This window comes from Sapajus apella, unplaced genomic scaffold (assembly GCF_009761245.1).
Source record: "Sapajus apella isolate SASKATOON/1434 unplaced genomic scaffold, GSC_monkey_1.0 scaffold1, whole genome shotgun sequence".
Lineage (NCBI taxonomy): Eukaryota > Metazoa > Chordata > Mammalia > Primates > Cebidae > Sapajus > Sapajus apella.
The window spans coordinates 25,190,509-25,217,911 of NW_022436941.1; the positions used below are offsets into that span (position 1 = coordinate 25,190,509).

The 27,403-nt window shown below is 35.5% G+C and overlaps 1 protein-coding gene across 3 annotated transcripts; it reads left to right on the forward strand.

Moving 5' to 3' along the window:
• Positions 1-574: 574 nt before the first annotated feature.
• Positions 575-26,166, forward strand: FEM1C (fem-1 homolog C). 3 transcript variants are annotated; one of them, XM_032274188.1, is made up of 3 exons: positions 575-965; positions 1,802-2,533; positions 20,162-26,166. In XM_032274188.1, exons 2-3 carry the CDS (start codon positions 1,990-1,992, stop codon positions 21,469-21,471), a joined length of 1,854 nt encoding a protein of 617 aa, XP_032130079.1. In that variant the 5' UTR covers positions 575-965; positions 1,802-1,989; the 3' UTR covers positions 21,472-26,166. The 3 variants fall into 3 exon arrangements, with proteins under 3 accessions (XP_032130079.1, XP_032130090.1, XP_032130102.1); XM_032274199.1 differs by having other exon boundaries at positions 925-1,012; positions 20,162-24,852; XM_032274211.1 differs by lacking the exon at positions 575-965 and adding an exon at positions 1,256-1,621.
• Positions 26,167-27,403: the final 1,237 nt, after the last annotated feature.

The following is a 27,403-nucleotide window of genomic DNA, read 5'->3' on the forward strand; positions in this document are numbered from 1 at the left end:
GTCCCCACCCAAATTTGGATTTTAGCTTCCTTGATTCCCACGTGTTGTGGGAGGGACCTATTGGGAGATAATTCAATCAAGAAGGCGGTTCCCCCATGCTGCTCTCATGGTAGTGAATAAGACTCATGAGATCTGATTGTTTTATAAAGGGTTTCCCTTTTCGCTAGGCTCTGATTTTTTTCTTGCCTGCTGCCATGTAAGACGTGGTGCCCTTCCCCTTCTGGCATGATTGTGAGGCCTCCCCTCTCCAGCCACGTGGAACTCTAAGTCTGTAACAGCTTTTTCTCTTTATAAATTACCCAGTCTCGGGTATGTCTTTATATGCAGCGTGAAAACGGACTAACACACTACCCTTCTGGGGTCTCTGAGATGGAACCGAAAGATTCCCTAAAGGAGCACCCCGAAAACTGGAGAAGAGAGGAGCCAGCGAGATCTCAGAACTCGATCTGCCTCGAGAGACTTGATGCGCACAGATCCGCCCCCTCGCAGCGCCCCGCCCCCTGGCACGCTGCACGCAGGCACGTCCTTCCAGCAGCTCGCGGCCCCGCCCCCCATCGCCCGGCCCTGGCCGTGACGCCCCGCCCTGGCCATGACGCCCCGCCCCGCCCCTAGGCGGTTGCTGGCAGCGGCTGCCGCCCTCCCACTGCCCAATAGCGCGGCTGCAGTCTGTGATGTGAAGCTCTGCTCAGGCTTGTCCGGCCCCCGGCTCACAGCCTATTACACCATCCGTCGCAGAAGCCGCAGCAGCCGGAGCCGACTCAGAGGGCGGGAGGCAGTTCGGGTGGCGGGGCGGGGCGAACAGCGCGCCCGGATTCATTCCTGTGGGTCGCGGGGCATGGAGGAGCTGTGCGGCCGCAGGCGGAGCTGGGCGGCCCGGGCGGTGGCGGGGACAACGGTTTCCCTTTGAAGGGGACGGCTTGAACCCGAGTGACCATCGGCGGCGGGGAGGACTAGCCCCCGGGCAGGTAGTGGCGGCGGCGGCGGCTGCCAGGGCTCGGGCCGGAGCCCTGAGGTGCCCGCGGAAGGCCTGGGCGGGAAGGAGGGCGCCGGCGAAGCCGAAGGCGGGCAGCGGGCTGGAGGCCACAGGCTTGGCCCTTCGGGAGCGGGTTGTAGTCGGTGGAGGAGATTGGGGAGGGGGCTGCCGTTGTCTGGAATAGGGCGAGGGGAGTGTTGTGTTGGGCGACTGTGGTTTGAGGAACCTGCGATCATCTCTTGGCGGGGGGTTGGGGTGATCAAAATGGGGCGGGCGAAGTTAATGGCTAAAAGGCAGGCGGATTTCCTGAGAGCCGTGAGTAGTTTTAAAGGAAAGAGAATTTTGCTAGGTGGAGTTTTGGCCTTAGCCGAGGTTTGGTGTGTCCGACCTTTTTGTTCCTTCTCAAAACCCGGCCTCAATGAGGCCTTCTAGCCTGGCGCCCTTGGCCAGCTCGCCTGCAGATGCAAGAAAGAGAAACATTTCTGAACCCGAGTTTCCTGCCTCTTTCGGTTGTACTCTCCCTGGGCGTGTGCAAAGCCAAACTAGAACAAAGCTTGGCTGATTAGAGCTGGAGGCGAGAAAACGGGCTGCCTGTAGTGTTTAAATTTTCCGCACATGGAGGAGACTGCCTGCCACCAAAACATTTGGGTCTCTGTACCTTCTGTATTTTTCTTTACCACCTTTTCTTTGGGGGCAGGGGGCCTTGGGACAGAGTAGTGCCTGAAGTTTAGCTTTTATTCCTTTCTTCCCACAGAAGTGGAATTAAGAAGTGTTTTGCCTTTACCTATAGAAAATTAAAAGCTGCTATTTTTTTTTTTCTTTCTCTAGTTTGGTGCCGTTTGTCAGATGTTGGAAGGCAGTAGGACGGAACATACTCTTCGTGGTTGTATATCCGCTCTAGGGTGCAGCAATTAATATTGAACTTTGGTTCCTGTGACTCTTGGCTGTGTCGATAGAGTTAAGCTGGAGCTCTGCTTTGAAAGGTAAATAAAGCACAGCGTCTCAACTGGACATAAATGGATCTAAAGACAGCAGTATTTAACGCAGCTCGGGATGGCAAACTCCGGCTTCTCACCAAATTGTTGGCAAGCAAATCCAAAGAGGAGGTTTCCTCCTTGATCTCTGAAAAAACAAATGGGGCCACGCCACTCTTGATGGCCGCCAGGTATGGGCACCTTGACATGGTGGAATTCCTCCTAGAGCAGTGCAGTGCCTCCATAGAAGTTGGGGGCTCCGTCAATTTTGATGGCGAAACCATTGAGGGGGCTCCCCCTTTATGGGCCGCTTCTGCAGCAGGACATCTGAAAGTGGTCCAGTCTTTGTTAAATCATGGAGCATCGGTCAACAACACGACTTTAACTAATTCAACTCCTCTTCGAGCTGCGTGTTTCGATGGCCATTTGGAAATAGTGAAGTACCTTGTAGAACACAAAGCTGATTTGGAAGTGTCAAACCGACATGGGCATACGTGCTTGATGATTTCATGTTACAAAGGACATAAAGAGATTGCTCAGTATTTACTTGAAAAGGGGGCAGATGTTAATAGAAAAAGTGTTAAAGGTGAGTTCAGCTTCTTTGTTTTTCTACGTGTCTGCCACTTATTTTCAGGAAGTTTGATGCATAATTATAAGCATTGGTATTGAGTAAACCAACATTTGACAGACTTTGTTTTGATTAGGTAAGTCTTCCAGTCTGACTTTGTTGAGTGTTTCTCTGATGTTTGGTAATACACTGAAAAAGTGTGATAAAAGACTTTTGTTACTCTGTTAAGCAGTGTTTTCTCTCTTATTTGGAGTAACAAAATTCTTGGAAAATGGGTTCCCTAAAGTTACAGAGCATGTTAATGGTAGCTGAGCTGAGCCTTTAGGCTTTTACTTAATCTACATTAGTCTACATGGGAATATGGTTAAGTGTAATACATTTTTCTTAGTTTTTTTTTTTTTTTTTTGAACAACCTTGGAGTAGAAACTACTATGTTTATTGAGTCATGGTCTTGTTTGTTCTAGGTAGTTATTTCACTTATTCTGTCAGAGAAGACTAGTCCAAACTGACCTGGAAGGATTAATATCAGTGGAAAAGGAAAAAATCTATTCCCTTATTCTATATTTGTTGTCAATAGATAATCCTTTTATAAGAATATGCATTAAATATAGCAAGAGAGAAAATACATTTTTAAAACCGCTTCAGTACTGAGAATGCAAAATAAGAACTAGATTAAACAGATGTGGATTTGTTGGCTAGCAACAGTGTAAACACCTTTGTCCAGAAAAAGGGCTCCAAGTTTACAATTGTGTATAATTTTCGTTGATTGTAATCCAAAAGTAGCAAAAGATAGTTTAGAATTTTTCTTAACCCTTAAAAGCAACAGTCTTCATAGCATAATTTTGATACTTGAAAACCTTAACTTTCCCTAAACAAATCTATTTATACAATAGCAAAAAAATTTACTACCTCATTTTTAAAAGCTATTAAAATTTAAAAGTAGCATATAGACGTGTTTAAAAAAAAAAAAAACTGTAAATGATTTACAATAAAAAGTCTTATTCCTGATTTCTAGATCTCTAATGTGCTGACAACCACTATTTACAATTTTTATGTGTCCTTTTAGAGCTGATCTATGCAAATACAAGCAGTCTTGTCTATGTACAAGCATACTTGTTTGTGTAGCCCTCCGTCTAGTGGTTGATTACATACTGTTCTGTCTTTATTTATTTTTCTAACTTGGATGTCATTCAACTTCAACACATATAGCTACCCCATTCTGTTTCATGGTGATACAGTATTTCATTGTATGAATGTACATAATTTTTCTGGTCTCTACTGGTCAATACTTAGGTCACATCCAGTACTTTGCTAATATAAACAATGCTACTGTGAACATTCTTGAACAAAAATGTGTCTTTGCACATTTGTATGAGAATAACTAGTATAAATACCTGTGTTTAGAATTGCTAAATCAAAGTGAGTATACATTTGCAAATGTGATGGTGTCTGCCTTTCAGAAAGGTTAAACCACAAAATTATGGGGCACTGTGTAGTTACTGAGGATATTTACTGTACATAGTATGATCTTTTTAAAAAAGATTTGTTATAAAAATGATACAAAATCATTGTGAATTTTCTGAATTTTTTTTTCCAGAGGAAGTGTAAAAATCCCACAAAATTCCAGTACTCAGGGATAATAGTACTTCCAAAGATATTTCTGAATTTTGCATACAGATATATGTATGCAGTTTTATATGCTGTTCTATAACCTGTTTTTTAGCTTAATAAATATTATCTTTAAATTACTAATTATAGGTCTTTAATTTCAATAGCCGCATACTCTTCTACTAATGGAGTTTTATGTTGCTTCCAGTTTTTCAGTATGATTAAAAAAAAGTTTCTGTAAACATTCTTTCTAATAAGTGTTTTCGTTTGTTCCTGATTATCTTTAGGTGGCTTGGTAGATCAAATGATGGCATTTTTTTTTTTCTTCAAACAATATCATTCTTTTGAAGAATGCTTGTTTTAAGAGAGCAAATTACTGCTGAACTAACCATGTTAATATTGGGAATGGTTTGAAATCATGACTGCTAGTTTTGTTGAATTTTTTTGTTTCTTTGTTTTGGACTTTTTATTCATCAGCTTGATGTAGAGATTATTGATAAATTCATATTTAAGTCAAATTGGGGTATGTTTTAAACTCATGTCATTGGAGAGATGAAAACCGGTATTACTTCCCTTATATTTTTCAAAGCTTCTTTATATACTTTTGGAGATATATGAGAGAACTCTAATATAAATAGCTCATATTATTTCAGGATTTTCTCCTGAGAAGCCGTAAACAGTATTTAACTTGATTACTTTTGAGCTCTTTCAGACAAATGGTCCCTTTGTCACCACTGTCATCTTATAGTCTTGTAAGTGAGGGTATGTATGTTCTCTCTTTTGGTCAAACTAATTCTAAGTCATTTTTTTCCCCAGTATCAATATCTAATATGTATATCTTTTAAAAACTACATGTAACATGAGAAAACAATTTCATTCCAAAAATTGTTTTCTAATAACTTCAACTTTATACACATACATGGTCTACTTAAAGATAAAATGCATGTGACTTCTACATTCCATTACTTTTAAACAGGCAATTGATACTTGAACATATTATTTAACCTCTTTTCATTACTTTTTAACAGGCTACTGGCATTTTGAACATGTTTTAACCTAAGGTAGAACTTACTAAATGAGAGCAATTGTTGCGTCCCTCAGTGTGCCAGGCTATTAGGATGTACAAAAAGGAATAAGACAAGATATCCAATCCTTGATTCCCTGCTCTTGAGGAGCTCATGGTTTGATTGGAGAGACAGGTTCATAAGTAGATATTTAAACCACAGTATGGTAAGTGCAACAGTAGTGCTTTCTTCTATTAGATATTTGGAAATACTTTATCCTCAACAATTTTTAACCTGAGGGGACAATGAGTTTCTTCTTTTCCAATGGCATTCCAAAAGGGAAAATATCTTTGAGATATTTAAGAATACTTCTTCAGTTTAACAGTCACAACAATTGATTTTTGAGACAGGAGCTGGTTCTTATTTAGGACTCTAGACTGCAAATCAGAAGTGATTAGGTGAGTCCTTCTCAGAGCTATCACAGTGATCTCAGTGCTTTGTGGTTATATTCATCTTTGGTTTTCTTTGGTTCTTCTGTTTGTGTTTTGGGGTTGTTTTGTTTTTGTTTGGAGTTAGAATAGAACTTTGCAGATCCAAAGTGAAGTCCTCTTGAATTCCACTTTTATACCCTAATTCTAATGGAAATTGGGCAGCTAAAGGTTCTTGATTCAGTACTACAGACCAGTAGAAAACTCTGTAGGCTCAAGATTTGGAGACTGGCTCTAGAAGACATTCTGTCCTCATTCGTGGGTCAGTCAGTTTAGATACTCAAAGTAATTAAGTAAATTGGTAATAAGGCAATTAACATGCATGTTCTGTAGGCAAGGCATTGTGTTGGACATTTTGGAGATTAGATGATACAAGGTGTCACATTTTTATCTTGTGAAGGAGTAGTATAAGCAATCTGTGTTACAGAATTTTGAGCAAGTGTACTGACTAGGATTACTTCATGGAGAAAGTAGAAGTTAAACAGGGCCTTGAATTTTGGTGTTTAAATCTGCAGACAGGTTGGAGTTTAGATCTGAAGAAAGTTTGTTGGGGTATAGATCTGCAGAAGGGTTTTGGTAGTTTTGCAGGTTTAGGAAATGGCGTAAGGAAAGGCACACTGAAGTATATGCTTGGAGGGTCCAGGAATTGGAAAGTAGGCATATTTGGACTAAAAGGCACTCAGGGCTGGATTTTAAAGGACATTGAATCTTGGTAAAGGAGTTGGATTTTATTCTTCGTGCCAGTGATTCAGCAGAGGACTAACTGGAGTGGCTTGTTTGTTTGCTTATTTGTTTTCAGGGAAACTTACCTAACTGCATTTTACTACATCACTGTGACATCTAACTGCATTCTACTACATAGTCTTTGAGGCTAAAGACCTGGTGTTTTCATCCCATACACTGGGCAGAATATCTGACACTAAATGAGCTTGTTGAGTGGACATGTTGGATTTAAGAGAGGAAAGATTATAAGCTCCTTGTTGGCAAGCACTATGTTTTATAGGCCTTTCTGTATGGAAATAAATACATGCATGAAGACTTGAAGTAACAAAGACAGTAGTTGACAAAAGTGACTGGCACAGGTAGAACTCTATAGGAGTTCAGAAAAGGGGAAAATACATGTAGGAGTGTAGCATGGAGAGCTAGTATTAAAAGGGTTTGAGAGAGCTAGTTCAGACAGTTTGCCTTTTCATTAAAGAAACTTTCTAAATTTAACACACAGAGAAAATACATTGAACCGCTATGTATCCATCATTTTACTTCAACAATTATCCATTTACTAAAGTTAAAAAAAATGTTTCTACTTTCCTTTTGTTTTCTCTAGAAGTTTAAAGCAAATCCAGGGCTTTATATTACTTCTCTCTCATAATATAGGCATTTAGAGTATAGATGTGTTTTAGTCAAGGAAATGCTAAAGAAAAATCTTATTTAATTCCCCACTGTAAATGTACAAGAATCTCAAATGAGAAAATCTCCCTTGTAAACTAAAAACTGTTGGTATTCAAATAGATTAAGATAATGATTGCTGTCATGGAAGCTAGGTTATTTTAGCATACTTTAGTGCTTTCTGAGTGTTGGAAGCTGAAGTTCTCATTTCCTTCTTGACTCTTAGCTGTTGGTTACCTCAGCATACCTACTTTCAGAGAAAAATACAAGGGGGAAGGGAAGGACTTAAAATTGTATCTACTGCATAATATATCTGTATGTATTTTGATTGAGTAATGATGTTTAAATAACTTACTACTTGAATTCGTTAACATTTTAATCCCAAATTATGAAGTTACTCCTATAAGTTGTTCCATATTCATTCTTTTCCTTCTTATATCCCCAGCACACTTTTCTGTGTCCTTGGGAAGACTTGGTATCCTAGTTGGATAAACTAAGCCATAGATGGTGTGCAAATTGAGTTTAATAGGGAAATATCTATGTGGTTCTTTGTCCCTGCAGATTGGATTTTGAACTGTCAATCCTCACAGAATTGAACAGTTTGGTGAGGAGGAGTAGTTCCTGAGCACTATTGCTGTTCATATTGTTGGTGGCAGTAACATGAACTTAAGATAGAACTTAGTTTCACTTATTCGCCTTCGGGTACAATGTGGCTCCTTCACTGGGTTCATTTTTTTATCAGATTTTCATAGATTGATTGATACAATATGTTTGTTTGAAATAAAACTCAGGAAACCCTGGGCATTCCAGAGATTTATGCTGTTGAGGCATCAGGAATATATATGATGGAAGATAGAAGTGGAAGAGAGAGGGAGAGAGGCAGATGAAAAAGTCACATGGATGCAAATCTGATCAAAACATCTCTTCCTTCTTTTTTTCCCCCCTTTGGGAAGAGCTGTGATTGACTAGGGTATCTGTGAACTAGAACAGGACAGGGAATTATAATGTCGAAGAAGTTTTCTGTCATTAGATTTTCTGTCATTAGAGTTTTTTTACACATAATTAGTTGTTTTTAGTCCTCATCCCTTAGCTCCACAGCTCTTAGCCTTGAAAATTCTACTTAACATCAAGACTCATTTCAAAAGCAATTCCTCATCTCCCTCAGGTTATAAGAATGCATCTTACCTCTGTGGAAGCAGATTTTTTTTTTTTTTTTTTTTTTTTTTTTGAGACGGAGTTTTGCTCTTGTTACCCAGGCTGGAGTGCAGTGGCGCGATCTCGGCTCACCGCAACCTCCGCCTCTTGGGTTCAGGCAATTCTCCTGCCCCAGCCTCCTGAGTCGCTGGGATTACAGGCACGCGCCACCATGCCCAGCTAATTTTTTGTATTTTTAGTAGAGACGGGGTTTCACCATGTTAACCAGGATGGTCTCGATTTCTTGACCTCGTGATCCACCCGCCTCGGCCTCCCACAGTGCTGGGATTACAGGCTTGAGCCACCGCGCCCGGCCGGAAGCAGATTTTTTTTAGCATTTAACTTTGTCATAAGCTCAAGAACCTTTATTGTTAAATTTCTGTATGATGTTTGCTCAGTGCCTTATACAAATAATTAATGAAGGGAGGGCACATTGTAGTCTTGGCACAATTTATCTTTGCTTCTTTTTTTTAAATTCCTTTTTGTTTATGAACTGTTCTTGAGTATCTCTCATGATAGACTACATGTGGAAGGGAAACATTCTAAGCAGAGAAGCTTTCTTCTAGGGCTCTTTTGATACCCTAAGTTGTTTTGTTCCTTTTATCCTTTCTTATCTCCTCTATTAACCCACACATATTAATTATTCAGGGAATAAAATACTTGGAATCAGCATTATTGTGCAGTTGAACCACACACCTTTTCCTCATGTTGCAAGTGTACCACCTCTATACTCAGCCCAACCCCAGCTACAAAGTTGTGGAAGGAATGGGTTGGTGCCAAGCATAGTAAGTTGAAGAAAGAGAGATGAGGATTGTTTTTGTGTCTTTCTAGATAAATCTATTATAATAAAAGACCTTCTAATTGCTGCTTCTATCAGTCAAAACTTACACTTTTACCAAAAATACAATATTTTGATTTTAATTGGATTTTTTTAAACAACTTTATTGAGATAAAATTCACAAACCCACTTAAAGTGTGTACAGTTCAATGGCTTTTTAGTATGTTCATGGGGTTATACAACCATCACAGCTATCAGGTTTTCATCACCTCTCAAAAAATCTAATATCCATTAACAGTCACTCCCTCCTATCCCTCCCCATTACTGGGAAACTGCACTAGTCTTAGGCAACCACTAATCTCCTTTCTGTTTCTGTCAGTTTGCCTGTTCTGGATATATCATTTAAATGGATTCACATAATATGTAGTCTTGTGACTTATCTCTTTTGCTTAGTGTAATGTTTTCAAGGTTCATCCATTTTGTAGCATGTATCAGTGCTTTTCTTTTTATTGCAGAATAATATTCCATTGAAACATATATTACTTTTATTCATTCCGCAGCTGATGGGCATTTGTTTATACTTTTTAGCTATTCATGTACAAGTTCTTCTGTGGATGTATGTTTTCATTTCTCTCAGGCCTCTAGCTAGGAGTGGCATTGTTGGGTTGTATGGTAACTCTTTTTTTTAACAGGAACCATTAAACTGTTTTCTAAAGCAGTTGTACCAGTTTACATTCCTGTCAGCAATATAAGAAGAGTTCCAGTTTCTTCGCACCCTCTCCAATACTTGTTCTTACTCTTCTTTTTTAATATAGCCATTTTAGGATGTGTGAAGTGATATCTCATTGTGATTTTGATTTCTGTTTCTCTAGTGGATAATGATGTTGAACATTTTTTTAAGTGCTTAATTCATGTGGTTATTGGCTCTCTCTGTCTCTGTTTTCTTTGAAGAAGTTTCTTCATTATTCTTTGCATGTTATTTAACTGGATTATCTTTGTGTTACTAAACTGTAAGAGTTCATATATTCTTATATATGTCTTATCAGATATATTATTTGCAAATGTTTTCTCCCATTCTGTGGATTTTTTTTCTTTTACTTTTTTGATGGTGGTATTTATAGCAATTTGGATATTTCTTTTACAAACTAATTTTTAAAGAAATTTGACAGTGGGCGCAGTGGCTCATGCTTGTAATCCCAGCACTTTGGGAGGCCAAGGTGGGCAGATCATGAGGTCAGGAGTTTGAGACCAGCCTGACCAACATGGTGAAACCCCATCTATACTAAAAATACAAAAATTAGCCAGGCATGGTGGCACATGCCTGTAACCCCAGCTACTCAGGAGGCTGAGGCAGAATAATTGCTTGAACCCGGGAGGTGGAGTTTGCAGTGAGCTGAGATTGCACCACTGCACTCCAGTGTGGGCAACAGAGTGAGACTCTGTCTCAAAAAGAAAAAAAGAAAAGAAAGAAATTTGGCTGTGTATCACTTATATAATGTCTTAAGCAAGAAAATTGTTAGGAGTAGACTGTGGGATTTACTGATACTATGCCATTTACTACACAGGAACTTTTCCGTGGATGAAACTTTGTAATCTAATTGTAAAACATAACCCTATTCCTGCTTTGGCATATGTTTAAATTTAGAATAAAAAGGAATGATAAAATTTTATTTCTGTGTGGTATAAAAGAGGGCCGTGACCTAGCCCTCCTTTTAAATTTATGTTCATTATGACTTGTTATTGCTATTAGATATATTAGTTATGTGGCAAGTATCTATATAGTATCCATATGTGGCAAGAAAATAATATTTCTTCTCTATTTTCTTGCTACTCAAGGACCAGCAGCATAGGTATCACTTGGACTCAACCGAGATGAACTGAATCAAAATCTGCATTTTACTATGACTCTCTAGTGATTTTATACATGAAAGTTCAAGAAGCATAGCTTTATTTGACTTACACTAAACACACACACAAAGCTTGAACTACATGAGGAACTTAGAAACAGCAGAATCTACTGAGTTGTTACTACTAGAAAAAGCAATTTAAAGACATTTTGTGTTTGTTAAATATTTTGCAGTTCTTAGGAGGACATTTTTGTTTTATTAAAAAGATCAGTAAATTCTGTCTATTCGATGAGGGTGGCTTAGAAACTGACCTGATCCTGGTGAATCTTGGTAATTGTATCCAAATTGAGATATTTATGTTATGTTGAAGCTCTTTTATGATTTAGGTGGTTGGTTGGTAATAATACTTGTCCTTATCAAGCCTAAAACACTTGGTTTGGACCCAGAGAATTCTTGGGCCTCTAACTAGATCTTCCTCAAAATACAGATATGTTTTGGAGTTACCTAATTTGAAAAAAAAAAAATTGATTCTATTCCTAGGCACCTAAGCTTCACAATTGAACATGAATTTTTAATGCCTTACTTGCTATCAAAAGATTACAGATGTCTTTAAAATTAACAGCAGTGAAGATTGGCACTTTAGATGCTTCTTGAGTAATACTACCATCCTTTAATGCACGAGCACTTCCCATAGTTTCCCTACCTTAATGTTTATCCCAGAAGCATCCCAATGAAAATGGCTCTTTTCATTCTTCCAGATTTTCTTAGTATTGTTTTTATTTGTATCATACTATTTTAGCTTTCTAGAGAAATTCTTTTTTTTTTTTTTTCCCATTTATTTATTTTATTGCATTTTAGGTTTTGGGGTACAAGTGAAGAACATGCAAAATTGTTGCATAGGAACACACATGGCAGTGTGATTTGCTGCCTTCTTCCCCATCACCTACATCTGACATTTCTCCCCTTGCTATCTCTCCCCAGCTCCCTACCCCCCACCCTCCCTCCCCTATTTCCTCCCAACTGACCCCAGTGTGTAGTGCTCCCCTCCCTGTGTCCATGTGTTCTCATTGTTCAACACCCGCCTATGAGTGAGAACATGCGGTGTTTGATCTTCTGCTCTTCTGTTAGTTTGCTGAGAATGATGGTTTCCAGGTTCATCCATGTCCCTACAAAGGACCCAAACTCATCGTTTTTGATGGCTGCATAATATTCCATGGTGTATATGTGCCACATTTTCCCTATCCAGTCTATCGTCAATGGGCATTTGGGTTGTTCCAGGTCTTTGCTATTGTAAACAGTGCTGCAATGAACATTCGTGTGCACGTGTCCTTATAGTAGAACGATTTGTAATCCTTTGGATATATACCCAGTAATGGGATTGCTGGGTCAAATGGAATTTCTATTTCTATGTCCTTGAGGAATCGCCACACTGTCTTCCACAATGGTTGCACTAATTTACACTCCCACCAACAGTGCAAAAGTGTTCCTATTTCTCCACATCCTCTCCAGCATCTGTTGTCTCCAGATTTTTTAATGATCGCCATTCTAACTGGCGTGAGATGGTATCTCAATGTAGTTTTGAGAAATTCTTTAAAAGAATTAATACTTAATATTGTACCAGTAACCTGATTTCTAAGAAATGTCCATTTAACAAACATGTCTTTTGAGAAATCATGAATTTTTTGTTTTATGAATATAGTGCCAGAAATTTTTTTTCTCCAGTTGAACTTTTTCTTAATCAGGCACTGAGAATTGTTTAATATAATACATTTTTCTTTTTCTCTTCGTTTTTTTTCTTTAGCTAAAGGTAAATCCATTAAATTTCAGAGGTACATATCTTTAATTTCATTTCAGATACCTAGTAGTATCTAGTTTTGAACTTTGTGTTGCTTTGTTTATTTTTCATTGTCTTTCTCACTCTGAGAGTGTAAAAAAGAAGACATCATGTGGAGATACAAAATCTTTGGGAAGTATGATCAGCGTATTATGGGAATGTTTTAACGCAGGGAAAATTCTTGAGCTGAATCTATAGTACTTGGCATATATTGTTATGCACCAAAAGTTTAAATCAATTATGTTGCCTAGCAAAAAAGAAAATATGATTTTAAAGATTTTTGGCATGTAACAGCACATACTAGTCACAAGACCTTGGTAACTCACTTTTTTTATTTGGCATGTTATAATACTTTTTTTACAAAAAATTCCACTTAATACAGCATATCTAACACTTGAAACAACTGACATAGCAAAATATTTACAATAAATTTAACAAGCAACCAGTTATTTTATAAAGTGCTTACACCTAGAAAGCCAGATTAATCCCAGAAACTAAAACATAGACATGTCATAAAAGGAATTAAAGTTTATAAACAGATATGAGAAAATATTCTATTTACCAACGAATAGAGGTAATATAAATTAAAAAGTTAATTTTGGTAGTAGAAAGAATACTATAAGGGGGAACTTTAAACAGTTTTTCTAATCCCATTGGTAGTGAATTGAAGATGTATATTAACACATTTTTTATTCTATTTTAAGCTAGGCATTAATTTTTTTGGTCATTTGCTTATTGACATATAATTTACATGCAATAAAATTCATACTGTTTAGTATACAGTACTGTAATTTTTGACAAACATATACTACTTGTTTATTAAGAGTTAGAACAAAAACTTCCTTCATGTTCCTTTGCATATAACCCCTCTCCCAGTCCCCAGCCCTTGGTAGTCACCTGTCTTTATAGTTTTTTAAACATTAATTTTAATAGTAAAAATTCTGAAGCAGTGCAGATGTCCATCAACAGGGAAATATTTATGTAAAGTATGACATGCTCCCTTACTTGAACTTTCAGCATAAAACCATTAAGGATTATGTAGAATCTGTGTAGTTACAGAAAGTATGCAGACATGTAATAACACATGACAGAATGTCCAAGATGTAGGTGAAAAGCAGGGAATAGTTTTTTTAATATATATTATAACTTTGTCAAAACATACCATATAAAAAGACTTGGAGAAATGACACAAAAATTATAATTGCTTTAAGATCATGCTTTTTTTTTTTTTTTTTTTTTTGTCTCTGTTTTCTAATCTGTAAGTAGTGCTCTAGGCTATAATTCAAAAACTTACCTTTAGGACCTTCCAGGGCAGAAAGTGTAGTGGTTATACACTTAACATGCTTGAGTAATTAAAAAGATCTCCTTCTAGGATACTACTTTTTGAACTTATTTTGTCTGCAAAAACTAATTACTTTTTCTGATAACAAATATTAAAAATTTAGAATCTACCTTAGCTTTAGCAGTGTTAGTTGCTTCTGGGATATAAAAGAAATACAATATAGGATCTGTATATTTTTAGAATAGACAGTTTAGGTGACAACTTACTTGTGAAACACGAGCATTATACTGTTGTCAGATATTATAATAGGCGTTATATGAATAATTACTAGGATGACCCATATATTCACCATGCATTCTCACGATGATAAAATTGATATGATATAACCAAGAAAACGTCTTTAAGCAGTTGAAATTTCTAGTGAAATTTGAAGGACAAGTTAAAATGGTAAAGATGAAAGTGCATTATAGGAAGAAAATCAAGAACTGAGGCATAGAGGTAGAAGTTAACAGGGCTGTTTGTTCCTAGTGCTGGGCGAAGACCTTAGGATGGAATAATATGAAGCATAAGCAGATTTTCTGCCTTGGGTGTGGGAGATGTAGACAGTGTCTTCTGGTTAGAGCAGGTTTGGCAAACTATGTATGGCCCAGGGTTCAAATCCAGCTCACCCTGTTTTAGTACTGCCTGAGAGCTAAGAAAGATTTTTACATTTCTGTAATGGTTGAGAAAGAAATCAAATGAAAAATATTTTATGACACATGAAAATCAAATTTCAGAGTACATAAGTAAAAGTTTTGTTGGAAAACAGCCATGTCCATTAATTTAATATACTGCCATAGCATATTTCATGGTACTTGGCAGAATTTAGTGGTTACAACAGAGTCCTTATAGCCTGGAAACCTAAAATACTACCTGGCCCTTTATTGGAAAAGTTTGCCAGTCCCTGAGTTAGATGCACAGTGAATCATTCATTCCGGAGATAATAAGAAATGAAGCTAAACAGGTAAGGTAGGGAAATATTTGTTAGTCTTTTAAAATCCATATCCTTGCATATCCAAGATTAAACTTCACATAATGTTTTCTGAAACTATAGATTTCTCCCTCATTGCTCTCTCCACACAGATAGTGCTTTGAGAATCAATGATGTAGAATTTTGAAGGCCATCTCAAAGATTTTCTGCTTTTCCTTAGAGGAAGCGTGAAAGCTTTTGGACGAGTTGGAAAGTTGGAGGAAGAGTTAGAAAATGATGTGATTGGTTGAAATTCTATTATGAGGTTTGGTTTTATATTAGATATAATTTATTCATTGAAGTTTAACATGACTAGCGTTTAAAATACGACCTTAGAAATGAGCAGCACACTAAAGTGGCAGTTGGAGTTTATGTTTTCCCACTAAATTCTCTTTCCTATTTGTATGTAGAATGAGTTTGTCATCTCTACCTTGCAAAGTTATTGATATAAGATTAAAAGGAGGCAACAGTTAAATAAAATGTAGGAATATAAAAAATGCTGTATTAGCATACTTATCCTTTTTTCTTTTTCATTTTTTTTTAACTGTTTGCTTCTACTTTCTCTAATTTAATTTACTGTTTTTCCTTGTAACTTCTTCAGATGGAAACTTAGCTATTTTTTAAGCCTTTCTTTTATTTATGCTAGTTAAACCAAGTTTGTAAGGTTCAAATCTTTATCCTTACTGGTTTTGGTCTTCCAAACTGAGAAAGATATGTTTAGATGTACTAATGTTTGCAGATTTGTTTGCTTTCCTTGTAGTTCTGTCGATTTTTGTTTTATGTAACTTAATTTTATGTTATTAGGTGAAAACAAGTTTAGAATTATTATATCTGTATATTTTGAATTTTATATAATTATAAAATATTTCCTTTTATTGCTAATCATGTATTTTCCATTAACGTCTACTTTCATATTTTATTATCAGATAGCTTCTTAATATTTAGTTTTTGCAAAGAGTTTTTTTCCAAACTTTCACTTCTAAAGTCATTTTCTACCCATATATTTAAGGTGTGTCTCTTGTAAGCAGTGTGTCTTGAGTTTTCTTTGTTTCTTCAGTCTGACAGTTTCTGTCTTTTAATAGGACCATTTACTTTACTTGGATTTAATGTAATTACTGATATTTTTGGATTTTTATCTCCTGGGTATTTTTCTAATTTTTATTTGTCCTGCCTGGTTTGTGTTCCTTGGTCTTTTTGCCACCTTTTGGATTATTATTTCATTTTTTTCTGATATACAGAAAAAAATGTAGTTATATGCATACCCTCTATTATTTTAGTAGTCATTCTAGACAGCACTGCTTTGACTTATCAAAGGCTAGCATAAATTTCTAGTTTTATATCTTTCCAACAAAGAGATCTTAGAACATGTTAACACCAATTACACTCCTTACTTCCATGTTATTGCTGTCAAGTGTTTTATTTCTATGTATGTATTTCAAGCCTTACAAAATACTATTATTTTTTAAATCAGTATTTATTCTTTCTACTTTCTGTTGATGTTTTTGCCTATATCTTCAGACTTCCACGTGGTTAATCTTCCTTCTGCCTAAAGGACACCATCTAGTATTTAGAACTGCTGGTAATAAATATCTTAATTTTTTTCCTTTTCATTTCCTTCTCTCCTGAAAGGGTTCTTTATTTGACATTTATTCTTGATGTGGGTATAGAATTCTAAGTTGGCAGTTAAGTGTTCTCTCATGCTTTTAAATAACATTCCATGTCTCCTAGCTTCTGTTGTTCCTGGTGAAAACTTTGCTGTCAGTTTGGTTGTTGCTGTTTTATAGGTAATTTCCATTCATTCTCTTGTTTTAAGATTTTTCTCTTTGTCCCTAGTTTTCAGTAGTTTTGCTGTGTTTTACGTCAATGTGTTTTTCTTTTTATTATCCTTCTTGGAGTTTGTAAAACCTACTGGATTTCCAGTTTAAATTTTAATCGGCTTCTGAAAATTCTTGGACTTTATCTTCTTAAATATTGCTTTGGGTCCCATTTTCTTCCTCTAGAATTCTGGTTTTGAGTATGTTCACAACAATCTTCTGACATTGTTCCTTCTTTATCTTATAGTCTCCATCTTTTCTGTTCTTTTACCACTCCCTGTTTCTTTCTGTATATTTTCATCTAACTTATTTTCTAGTTACTAATTCTCTATTCAGCTGTGTGTAAATCCACTTTTAAACCCACCCACAGAGTGTTTCAGTTCTAGAATGTTTACTTGAATTTTTAGTTTCTAGTTTTCTGTTCAATTCTCAATTTTAAAAAATCTCCTTGAATATGCTAAGCATAGTTACTGTTTTAAAATCTGCATTGATAAACTACATTATCTGGGTCTCCTTTTGGGCTTTTCTGTCAGCTGCTTATTTTCTTTGTTTTTTGTGTTATAGTTCCTTATTTCCTTTTCATTATTTTTGATTGGATACCAAGCATTACATATGAAAAATATAAATAATTTGAACCCTAGTATGATAATACCTTCCTCTAAATAGTATTTATATTTGCTTCTGGCTTTTAATTATGTATACTAGCAATCCTGGATTATTTTAATTCAATAATGAGATGATTCTAAATTAGATTTCAGTTTTTGTGAAAGCTAGTCTATTTGCAGTTAACTCAGTTAACTTTAACTCCCTAGGATTAAAAGTTGGAGCTCTAACCCAAAGTATGGGGAATTTTCTAAGTTCCTTTCTTAGTAGGCTGTAGGCTTTGCTTTCCCATTCTATCCCTGCAAGGCTGTCAGAAGTTCTGCTCAGGTTTTCAGCTATCTCTTCCACAATTGGTGGAGGCCACTGTGGGAAAGCTGCCTCAAATTTTGAATTTGACTTTAGTTTTCTTTCTTCTCCTTCATATTGTCCCATTGCTATCTCTTAAATCCTGTCAAGCAGATTTTTAAAAATACATTTTTCAGCTTTTTTAGTTGTTAGTGGGAGGGTGATCACATTACAGGTATCTTTGCCATTACTGGATGTGAAAGTCTTCCTTATCCTTTGTTTTTTCAAAGCTACTTCTTTTCTCCTGGTATGCGTGTGTATTCAAAATAAATATATTCTGTATTTTTTCAATAAATACAGAAATATAGTTCATTAAATTGGCTTTTGCTACATTTTATTCTTGATTTTGTGCCACTCTGAATAGAAAAGAGTGCCATCTAAGCCATTTCTTTATATTCAGATTTCTCTTATATTGCCTATTTCTTAGTAAAACATGGGGAATAGTAGGGGTTCTCAATACAAGAGAGTGTTTAAAATATACTTGGTATAGTAGTCACGTTTAATTGAAATTATTTTAATAATTTAAATAATTGATGTTCATTTAAATAAATGAACATCAATAGTCAGAAGTTCTGGGCTCTATCAGTGATTGGTTGGCTTACACATTGTTAAAACATTTTATCAAACACTATTTCATTGTAGACCATTGAATCTTGGGTCAGAATAATTATATAGTCCTTGTAGATATCGTAGAAGACTAAACAGGATAATCTTGTGGAAAAACTCAATTTTTAATATGATAACTTGTTTTTTTCTAACTTTAGTTATAAAGTCAATTTACTTGAAGTATTCAAGTTTAAAATACTTTCTGGTACACATGTTGTGTTGGGCATCCCCAAGGCCACCCCCATATTTGGAGGTAACTCACCATACAACTGTACTCCTAAGCAACATTTATTGCTGTAATATAAGGACATGCAGCTAAATCATGAGGGGTAAAGGCACAGGTGAGGTGTAGATAAATCTTTGCGTAGGTGTTATTATGCTCTGTTCCTCTCATGAGGGATCAGATAGAGCACACACTTCTTCTGTAATGTAAATACATGTGTGTCATGTTCCTAGCAAGGGAAGCCTATGGCAGACTCAGTGCTGAAGATTTTTATTGGGGGCTGGTCACATAGGTACCCTTTGCCTAGCTCATATCCAAAATTTCAGACTCCCAGAAGGAAACCAGGCATTCAGTATAAACTACCTTGTTGGTACAAACAGTTTAGGTACAGTAAGCTACCCTTATCATTTAGGGAAAGTTATATCAGTATAAAGAACTGTTTACCAGCCAAGTTCCCAGCTACCAGCCATAGGTCCAACCTTGCAAGAAGGTCTTTCTAAGTACTCAGTCTCAGCCTGCTGTGCTACCTCTTTTCTACAGACATGCCTAAAACGACTGAGTGTTGAAATTCTATGTAAATGTTGTATGTAAATACCAGAGGTGGGCATGATAATTTCTATTTTGACAATTAGTAAAATGTTTATCATTAAACTTAGCTAAAATACCTGGTGTTTCTGATGTCTTAATATGTTTCATACGGCCTTTTACTAATGTGCCAGTGCCTGTTGTCAGCTTTAATCTGTGTGTGGGAAAAAAAGGACAGTGTTAGAACATTTAGTACAGCTGTAAAGAATTATAATTTATAATAAAAAATGTACATACAAAGTTAAATTATAATAGGAAATAATCCATTATGAAAGGACACTTCAGATATCTCCTTTTAAGTTTCATATTGAACCACCCACATATTTTTCAAATTCCATGGATTTGTTTTTCTTATGAGAGCTTTTTGGGGACAATCGTTTGTTACCAAGAATATTGGCTAAGACAGTTGAAATTCACTTGGCAATCAAAAATAAATATTGAAAAAATAGTTTCTGACTACTATTAGAATGAAACTGAAGAATCTTAGGTATATTAAGGGCCAGTCTGGCCAGGCATGCTGGCTCACACCTGCAATCCCAGCACTTTGGGAGACTGAGGCAAGAGCATTGCTTGAGCCCAAAGAGTTCAAAACCAGCCTGGGCAACATAGCAAGACCTGGTCTCTAAAGACAAAAAAAAGACCAATTCTTTGTTTATAAATGTGGAAACTGACCTGGAAGTTCAGTGACTTGAATAGCTGGTTATTTGTATTCTATCCATTTTTAAGTCATAGAATATGTACTTGAAAACATTAATGGAAAATACCAAGAGACCATGGATTAGTTTGAGTTTCTTCTGGTGACTTTGGATGTCTTTTTATACCTAATATGGTCATGTCATTTATTCAGCAAGTTTAATATCAGATACTAGTTTTAGGTGCTGGGGGAATTTTTTTCTGATTTGTAAACCAAGTATGTCCTACTTATGGGCTTAGAGCTGCCTGCTTTTCTTTAGGTTCTAAAGTACATATACATATTACGTTATATTCTGGTCCCTCAATGTATGTTATTTATTTATTTATTTTCTTTCTCTTTCTTTAAGGTAATACTGCATTGCATGATTGTGCAGAATCTGGAAGTTTGGACATCATGAAGATGCTTCTTATGTATTGTGCCAAGATGGAAAAGGATGGTTATGGAATGACTCCCCTTCTCTCAGCAAGTGTGACTGGTCACACAAATATTGTGGATTTTCTGACACACCATGCACAGACCAGCAAGACAGAACGTATTAACGCTCTAGAGCTTCTGGGAGCTACATTTGTAGACAAAAAAAGAGATCTCCTTGGGGCTTTGAAATACTGGAAAAAGGCAATGAACATGAGGTACAGTGATAGGACTAATATTATTAGTAAACCAGTGCCACAAACACTCATAATGGCTTATGATTATGCCAAGGAGGTGAACAGTGCAGAAGAGCTAGAAGGTCTTATTGCTGATCCTGATGAGATGAGAATGCAGGCACTATTAATCAGAGAACGTATTCTTGGTCCTTCTCATCCTGATACCTCTTACTATATTAGATATAGAGGCGCTGTCTATGCAGACTCTGGAAATTTCAAACGATGCATCAACCTATGGAAGTATGCTTTGGATATGCAGCAGAGCAATTTGGATCCTTTAAGCCCAATGACCGCCAGCAGCTTATTATCTTTTGCAGAACTATTTTCCTTTATGCTACAGGATAGGGCTAAAGGCCTGCTGGGTACTACTGTTACATTTGATGATCTTATGGGCATACTTTGCAAAAGCGTCCTTGAAATAGAGCGAGCTATCAAACAAACTCAGTGTCCCGCTGACCCATTACAGTTAAATAAGGCTCTTTCTATTATTTTGCACTTAATTTGCTTGTTAGAGAAAGTTCCTTGTACCCTAGAACAGGACCATTTCAAAAAGCAGACTATATACAGGTTTCTTAAGCTGCATCCAAGGGGAAAGAATAACTTCAGCCCTCTTCATCTGGCTGTGGACAAGAATACCACATGTGTAGGGCGGTACCCTGTTTGTAAATTTCCATCTCTACAAGTTACTGCGATACTGATAGAATGTGGTGCTGATGTGAACGTCAGAGACTCGGATGACAACAGTCCCCTACATATTGCTGCTCTTAACAACCATCCAGACATCATGAATCTCCTTATTAAATCAGGTGCACATTTTGATGCCACAAACTTGCACAAACAAACTGCTAGTGACTTGCTGGATGAGAAAGAAATAGCTAAAAATTTGATCCAGCCTATAAATCATACCACATTGCAGTGTCTTGCTGCTCGTGTCATAGTGAATCATAGAATATATTATAAAGGGCACATCCCAGAAAAGCTAGAGACCTTTGTTTCACTTCATAGATGATAATTTGACTGTATTTTAGCACTGTCAAAGCACGAATTGGTAACAGTTGTTTCATAAATGAGCACTGTTGTGATTACACCAGCATTCATTTAGCTTGATTGATATCGTGCTCTCATTGGCTAAACCATTATAAGCATCAAATTTACAGGATTGGTTTCCCAGTATTTAATATAAATATACCATATAATATATTGTTTGTGAATTACTGAGAAATGTAACATCATATTCAAATTTCTAAAATTGTCTGCCAAAGGCTTATTCATTCTGGTTTTGTTTGCTGTTGGATGTTTGGGGCAGAGTTAACCATTTTTCCATGGTGTCTTTATACTTTACTGGTTTGTGAATTTTATACAATTGAAAGTCTTTTTTTCCTGCTTCTTCCTTCTCTTCTCAAGTTTCCTTCCTGTTTCTACTTTATTTTTTGTCCTAACCATTTCTACTACAGTTTTTTCCTTATGGAGCCATGCTAGGTTGTACAAACTTTAAGGACTCGTTACCATTTGCAGTTACCATAAGTGCTTTATCTTCTCTATGCACAGGCTTAAACTTGACTGTTGTATGTTAGCATATTTTCTATGCAGCAGTTGGTCAACTTCAACTCAAAACACTGTTTTCTTATGTTTGTTACAAAGTTAGTTTTTTTTGAAAGTACTCTGTAGCATGACAATTTTTAGAGCTGCAGTTTAGCTATTTTAGCTCAAGCTTTTTTATTTGTTTTTTTTCTTCATTTTCTTCACATCTGAGGTTTCTTTCTCTAATCCACTGAAATTATTGTGTGCTAAATTTGGGAAGCAGATCTATTCTAACTCATTAACCCAGTTGAAATTTAGGTCTGTCATCTTAATATATCATGTAGTAAAATGAAGAATCTTTTTAAAGTGACCCACCTTTCATGCTGCTCCAGCATTGTCCTGCTTGTGCTGATGGTGTGACTAGGTGTAGAGAATTTGCTTAAATTTAACTTCAAAGTTTATCACACAGCTTAATGAGTCACATTCAAATATTCAGTAATTGAACTGCAAATCACTTTTAGTTACAAAAAGAGCTAAAGCATGTCAGTGGCATGATGCTTGCCAAGCCAGATCTAGGCATCTAGGATAATTAAGGTATTTTAGTATGCAATTTACTGCCACAATATCAAAGGTCAGTAACAGTGTTCTTTCTTTCTTCAAGCTTACGTATACCTTTAAAGATAACTTGCATGAATTATTTTGATTCCTTTGGTCTCAATTATTTGTCACCCTAGTTAAACATGAAAGGTTGCAGTGCTTCCTGTTCCCTTACTGGAAGTTAGCTTTTCTTTTCTCTTCCTTTTTTCCTTTCTCTCTCTCTCACTGTCTTTTCTCTCTTTCTTTCTCTTTCTCTCACAGATTTGCTAATGCCACAGAAAGGGCTCTTTTAACTTAAGATAAGTGAAAAGTACTAAAAAAGATTCAGGTAATTATCATTCAGCACTTTATTGTATTTCAGAATAAAATTTATGATGGCATATTTGCCCTGCAAATGTCTTAATGAAGTTGTTCTGAATAAAAAGCTCCTTACTGATTTGAGAAAAACTCAGTTTACCTGTGAGTTTAATGAGCTGGATTACTCACTTGGATTTTTGTGTTGACATTTTGTTCTGAGGGTTAGTGTCACTATTTAAATCATCAATGCAAACAGTCACATTAGGTTTGTCATTATCTTTAGTAAAAACCTTGTCATGAAGAGTAGTAAATAAACAAGAGAACATTATTTGACTTTTTGGTTAAACAATTGAGGTTTAATTTTTAAAAGATATTCTCACACATTTTACTAGGTTGCAAATTTGATTTCACCATTAAGAAACAGTAAATTGGGATATGAATGAATGCTCTCCAACCTTTTGATGAAGAGGTTTTACTATCTCTTACTAGTAAATTTGATGAAATATTTGAATTGTCACATATATTAAGAATATTTTGTGATTTAGACCAATATTCTAGAAATATCAAATATCAGTATTTTCAAATCATCTGCCTCTAACTTTGTGGTATAATAATTATATATGTATATGCTATTATTTTTATAAAGGAAAACTTTGCCATTACAGTAAATTATATCAGGAGATCTCAATAATTTGGGGTAAAAGATGACAATTGGATTTTTAAGTGATTTAGTATTTCCTCTTCCTCTTTGGTGGCTGGGTAGGAGGGCTTACATGCTCTTAGAGTAAGGCACACATGTCTTACTGTTTTACAGCTGAACTTGAATTGTACAACTCCGGTGTAAAATAAGGATTTCTTTAGCATTTTTGTACCACTAAAAATAGATAACTTAGAACTCAGTCTTGATAACTGAAATGACTTATTTCACTTAGAATATATTTCCCCTTCTCTACCATCTCCACAGATGCCATTGGGAGGTTTTGAAAAATCAGTTTAATAGCTCAAAATTGTCCCTGATTTTATTTTATTTTAGAGGAAATTGTTTCATAAATGTGAACTTAGACACTAATAAAGCCTTTGTCAGAAAGTATTCTCAAAATTACGAATGGATTATGATAAAATACTTAAATTTCTGTTATTTTTTGAACCACAGATGAGTAAATTTTAATAATGAACCTGTTACACTCATGTGAGTCAAACTAAACTGTACACTGTAGCATGGTGGTATTGACTGGAGTTAATGTGTAAGTTCTTATTACATTTCTATGAAAATAACCGTTTGGGGCCTGCTGAATTTTAGATGTTCCACTGTTTTGATCATTTCTGTAAAAGAAATGGTAATTTTACTCAGATGCCAGTCTACTTTATAAAGACAAATAGACTATGGACTTAAAAATAGTCATTTTTCTTATTCATAAATCTGATAGGCATAAACCCAAATCAAAGATAATTTGGCGCCCTTTATGAATTTGAATTTAAGTGATAGCTCACTTGTGAAGTGACTACCTTAATGTGTATAGAGACCCCAGGCTACCATGATTTGGGAAAATTGTTTAGGTTATATGGGAAAAGTAGCTCTTTAAAAATCATATTGCCCAACAGAAACCTTAGGCTGAATTTACAAATATGATAATTTTTATAATTATTCTTAGAATTGTGCAGACTGGATGAGATGATAACGTATTCTTGTACACTGTAACAACAGCATTATTGCCTAGAACTTTAATCATTTTAGAGTTAGATACTAAGGAAACAAACTAATTGGTCATCATTATTTTCTTTTTCTTTTTTTTTTTTTTTTTTGCCCTCATGTATCACTAAACAACTAGTTTCTCTCCCTTTTGTCAGTTCCCATTGTGTATTTTTCCAAAAGAAGTACTGTATTCAGATGCCAGCTAATAAATTGTCACACAATGGAAAAATCATATGCCACAATATTCATTGTAAGGTTTAATAAAATTAAATTTGCACCAAATTTAAGTGTATTCTTATTAACCCTTAATACTTGATTGGTATTATCTTAATGCAAATGATAGTAGACTTCTGTTTCACAAACACCTATTAATCATTTGTGGCCAGTTAGAACTTAAAAGGTAGCATTTATTGTTAATACTTCTATGTATATATGATTTATGTACAGTTATTCTAAATTTTTTTCTAGTAGAAATTACAGAAACTAAAGATATAGGGAGACTTTTGTCAACTGCATAAGAGAAGGGATGCCTTTAATTCTTGTTTTATAATTGGTTTGCTATTATCAGAAATATATCATAAATATATTTTATAAAGGTAAGTTTTATACATTTGTTTTCCATCACTTTCAGTTGTAAAATCGAAGTAGTCCTTGTCTTTTTTTATGTTTAACTTGCCTAATACAAAAAGCTCTAGTTAAGTCAGAAAATGCATTAGCTGTAATTTCTAAACTCCAAGCATAAATTGAAATATCTAGTTTTATAGGTTTTTCCCTTTTGAATTGTTAATATCCCTTACTCATGACAAGTACAGGTTTTGTTTTTCTTTGACCGAGCCCTTTTAAACATTAGTCTTCTTTACCCTTGGTAATGTGGTACTACGGTTGTCTGCACTACCACCTCCAATATTTAAGAGGACTCTTACCAAATTTATAAGTAAAAGAATATTGTATTTTAAGTCTTTAAGAAAAAGTCTTACCATGTCCTCAAGATACTCTGTTTCTTCAAGATACTTTATTTCATCTTTTTTATCTCTGTACTAGTGTATAGAACATTGTTGAGAAGTTTGGGGCTGTGGGAGTTAAGTCATTGATTCCTGTGTCCCATGTTACTTTATATCGCATGGTTTTTTTTTTTTTTTTTTTGTAAAGGTGCTTTTAAATAAGATTTTGTCTCATAAAATTACAGCTGTATATAATTGTTGATTTAATTGATTTTTCTAATATATCTATGTCTGATTTCAAAAGTGAAATAATACAGTTTCCTACCTTGAAAAAATTGAAAATCCTAGGATTGGTATCTATTTTTAATATCTTCTCATCATTATAATTGTCAATTATACAACTATAAAAGATACTTGTAGTAGTACATAGTTGTCCTAAAGCCTATCTTAGTTATGTTTTCCCTTTTTTCTTTTTCCCATGTTAAATCTTAAACTTTTTCAAGACAAAAATTCTTAAAGTAGTAGTAGTAGCTAAAATTTGGTAAATTATGAAAATGAAATTAGGTCAAGAATGAATTTAAGTGTGATCAGTATATACTGGAATGTTGAGGAAAATTAGGCATATTCCTCATGCTCTTTCAGAGTAATCTTTCACCAAAAAAAAAAAAAGTCAATAAGCCTGCATTTTATGCCACTAGGCAACAATATCTTTCTGCTTACTTCTTCAGTAGCTAATAGTAGAATAGCTTCTACTCATCTAAATGTAACTTATAAAGAAATGGTGGAAGCTCTAGTTATACAGAGCTTGTAAAATGCATTTAAATTTTTCGGATGATCATCTTAAGAATAGACTAGTGTTTTGTACTATTTTGCATCACTTAATGCCTGGGATAATGTACTGAGATGTGTCCTTTAGATGATTTTGTCATCATGAGACTATCATAGAATGTACTTAAACCTAGATAGTCTAGACTACTACACTCCTAGGCTATATCGTATAGCCTATTGCTGCTACTGTACCAACCTGGTTAGCAAGTTACTGAATACTTTAGGCAATTGGAACACAATGGTAAATATTTGTGTATCTAAACATAGAAAAGGTACAGTAAAAATACTGTTTAAAAGATAAAAAAAAAAAATGGGGGACTTAACATAAGGAGAGCTCGCAGGACTGGAAGTTGCTCTGGGTCAGTTGATGAGGAAGTGATGAGTGAATGTGAAGGCCTAGAATATAGACTTTATAACAATGTACACTTAGACTACAGAGCTATACTAGATTTGTAATAAATTCTTTGATAAATTAGCTGATTATAACTTTTTTACTTTATGAACTTTAACATTTTGACTTTTGTAATTTCAGTGTAGACACATGGTACAGCTGTATGAAAATATATCTTTATAAGCTATTTTTAATTTTTTTTCTTTGTTAAACTTTGTCAAAGACAGATACAAACACACACAGTAGCTTAGGCTTACACAAGGTCAGGATCATCAATGTCACAGTCTTCCACTTCCGCATCTTGTCCCACTGGAAGGTCTTCAGGGACAATAACACAGGGAGCTGTCATTTACTAAGTTAACAATGCTTCTGAAATACATCCTGAAGGACCTGCCTGAGGAAGTTTTTGCAGTTAACTTTTAAAAAAAATAAGTATTATACTCTAAAATAATCATAATCATTTTTTACTCCAACACTTTAAAAAACCTTGGAGTAATTTTAGACTTACAGAAAAGTTGCAAAGTTAATACAGAGAATTCCCACATATACCATTCAACTTCCCCTAATGTTAATACTTCATATAAACATGGAACATTTGTCAGAACTAAGATGTTAACATTGGTGCAATACTATTAACTACAGACTTTATTTGGATTTCACCAGCTTTTCTATT

Bases quoted from the DNA above. Each gene is read 5' to 3' on its own strand.
- FEM1C (XM_032274188.1), top strand. From the start codon at position 1,990: ATGGATCTAAAGACAGCAGTATTTAACGCAGCTCGGGATGGCAAACTC. The intron at 2,534-20,161 runs GTGAGTTCAGCT...TCTTTCTTTAAG, and splicing joins TAATAGAAAAAGTGTTAAAG to GTAATACTGCATTGCATGAT.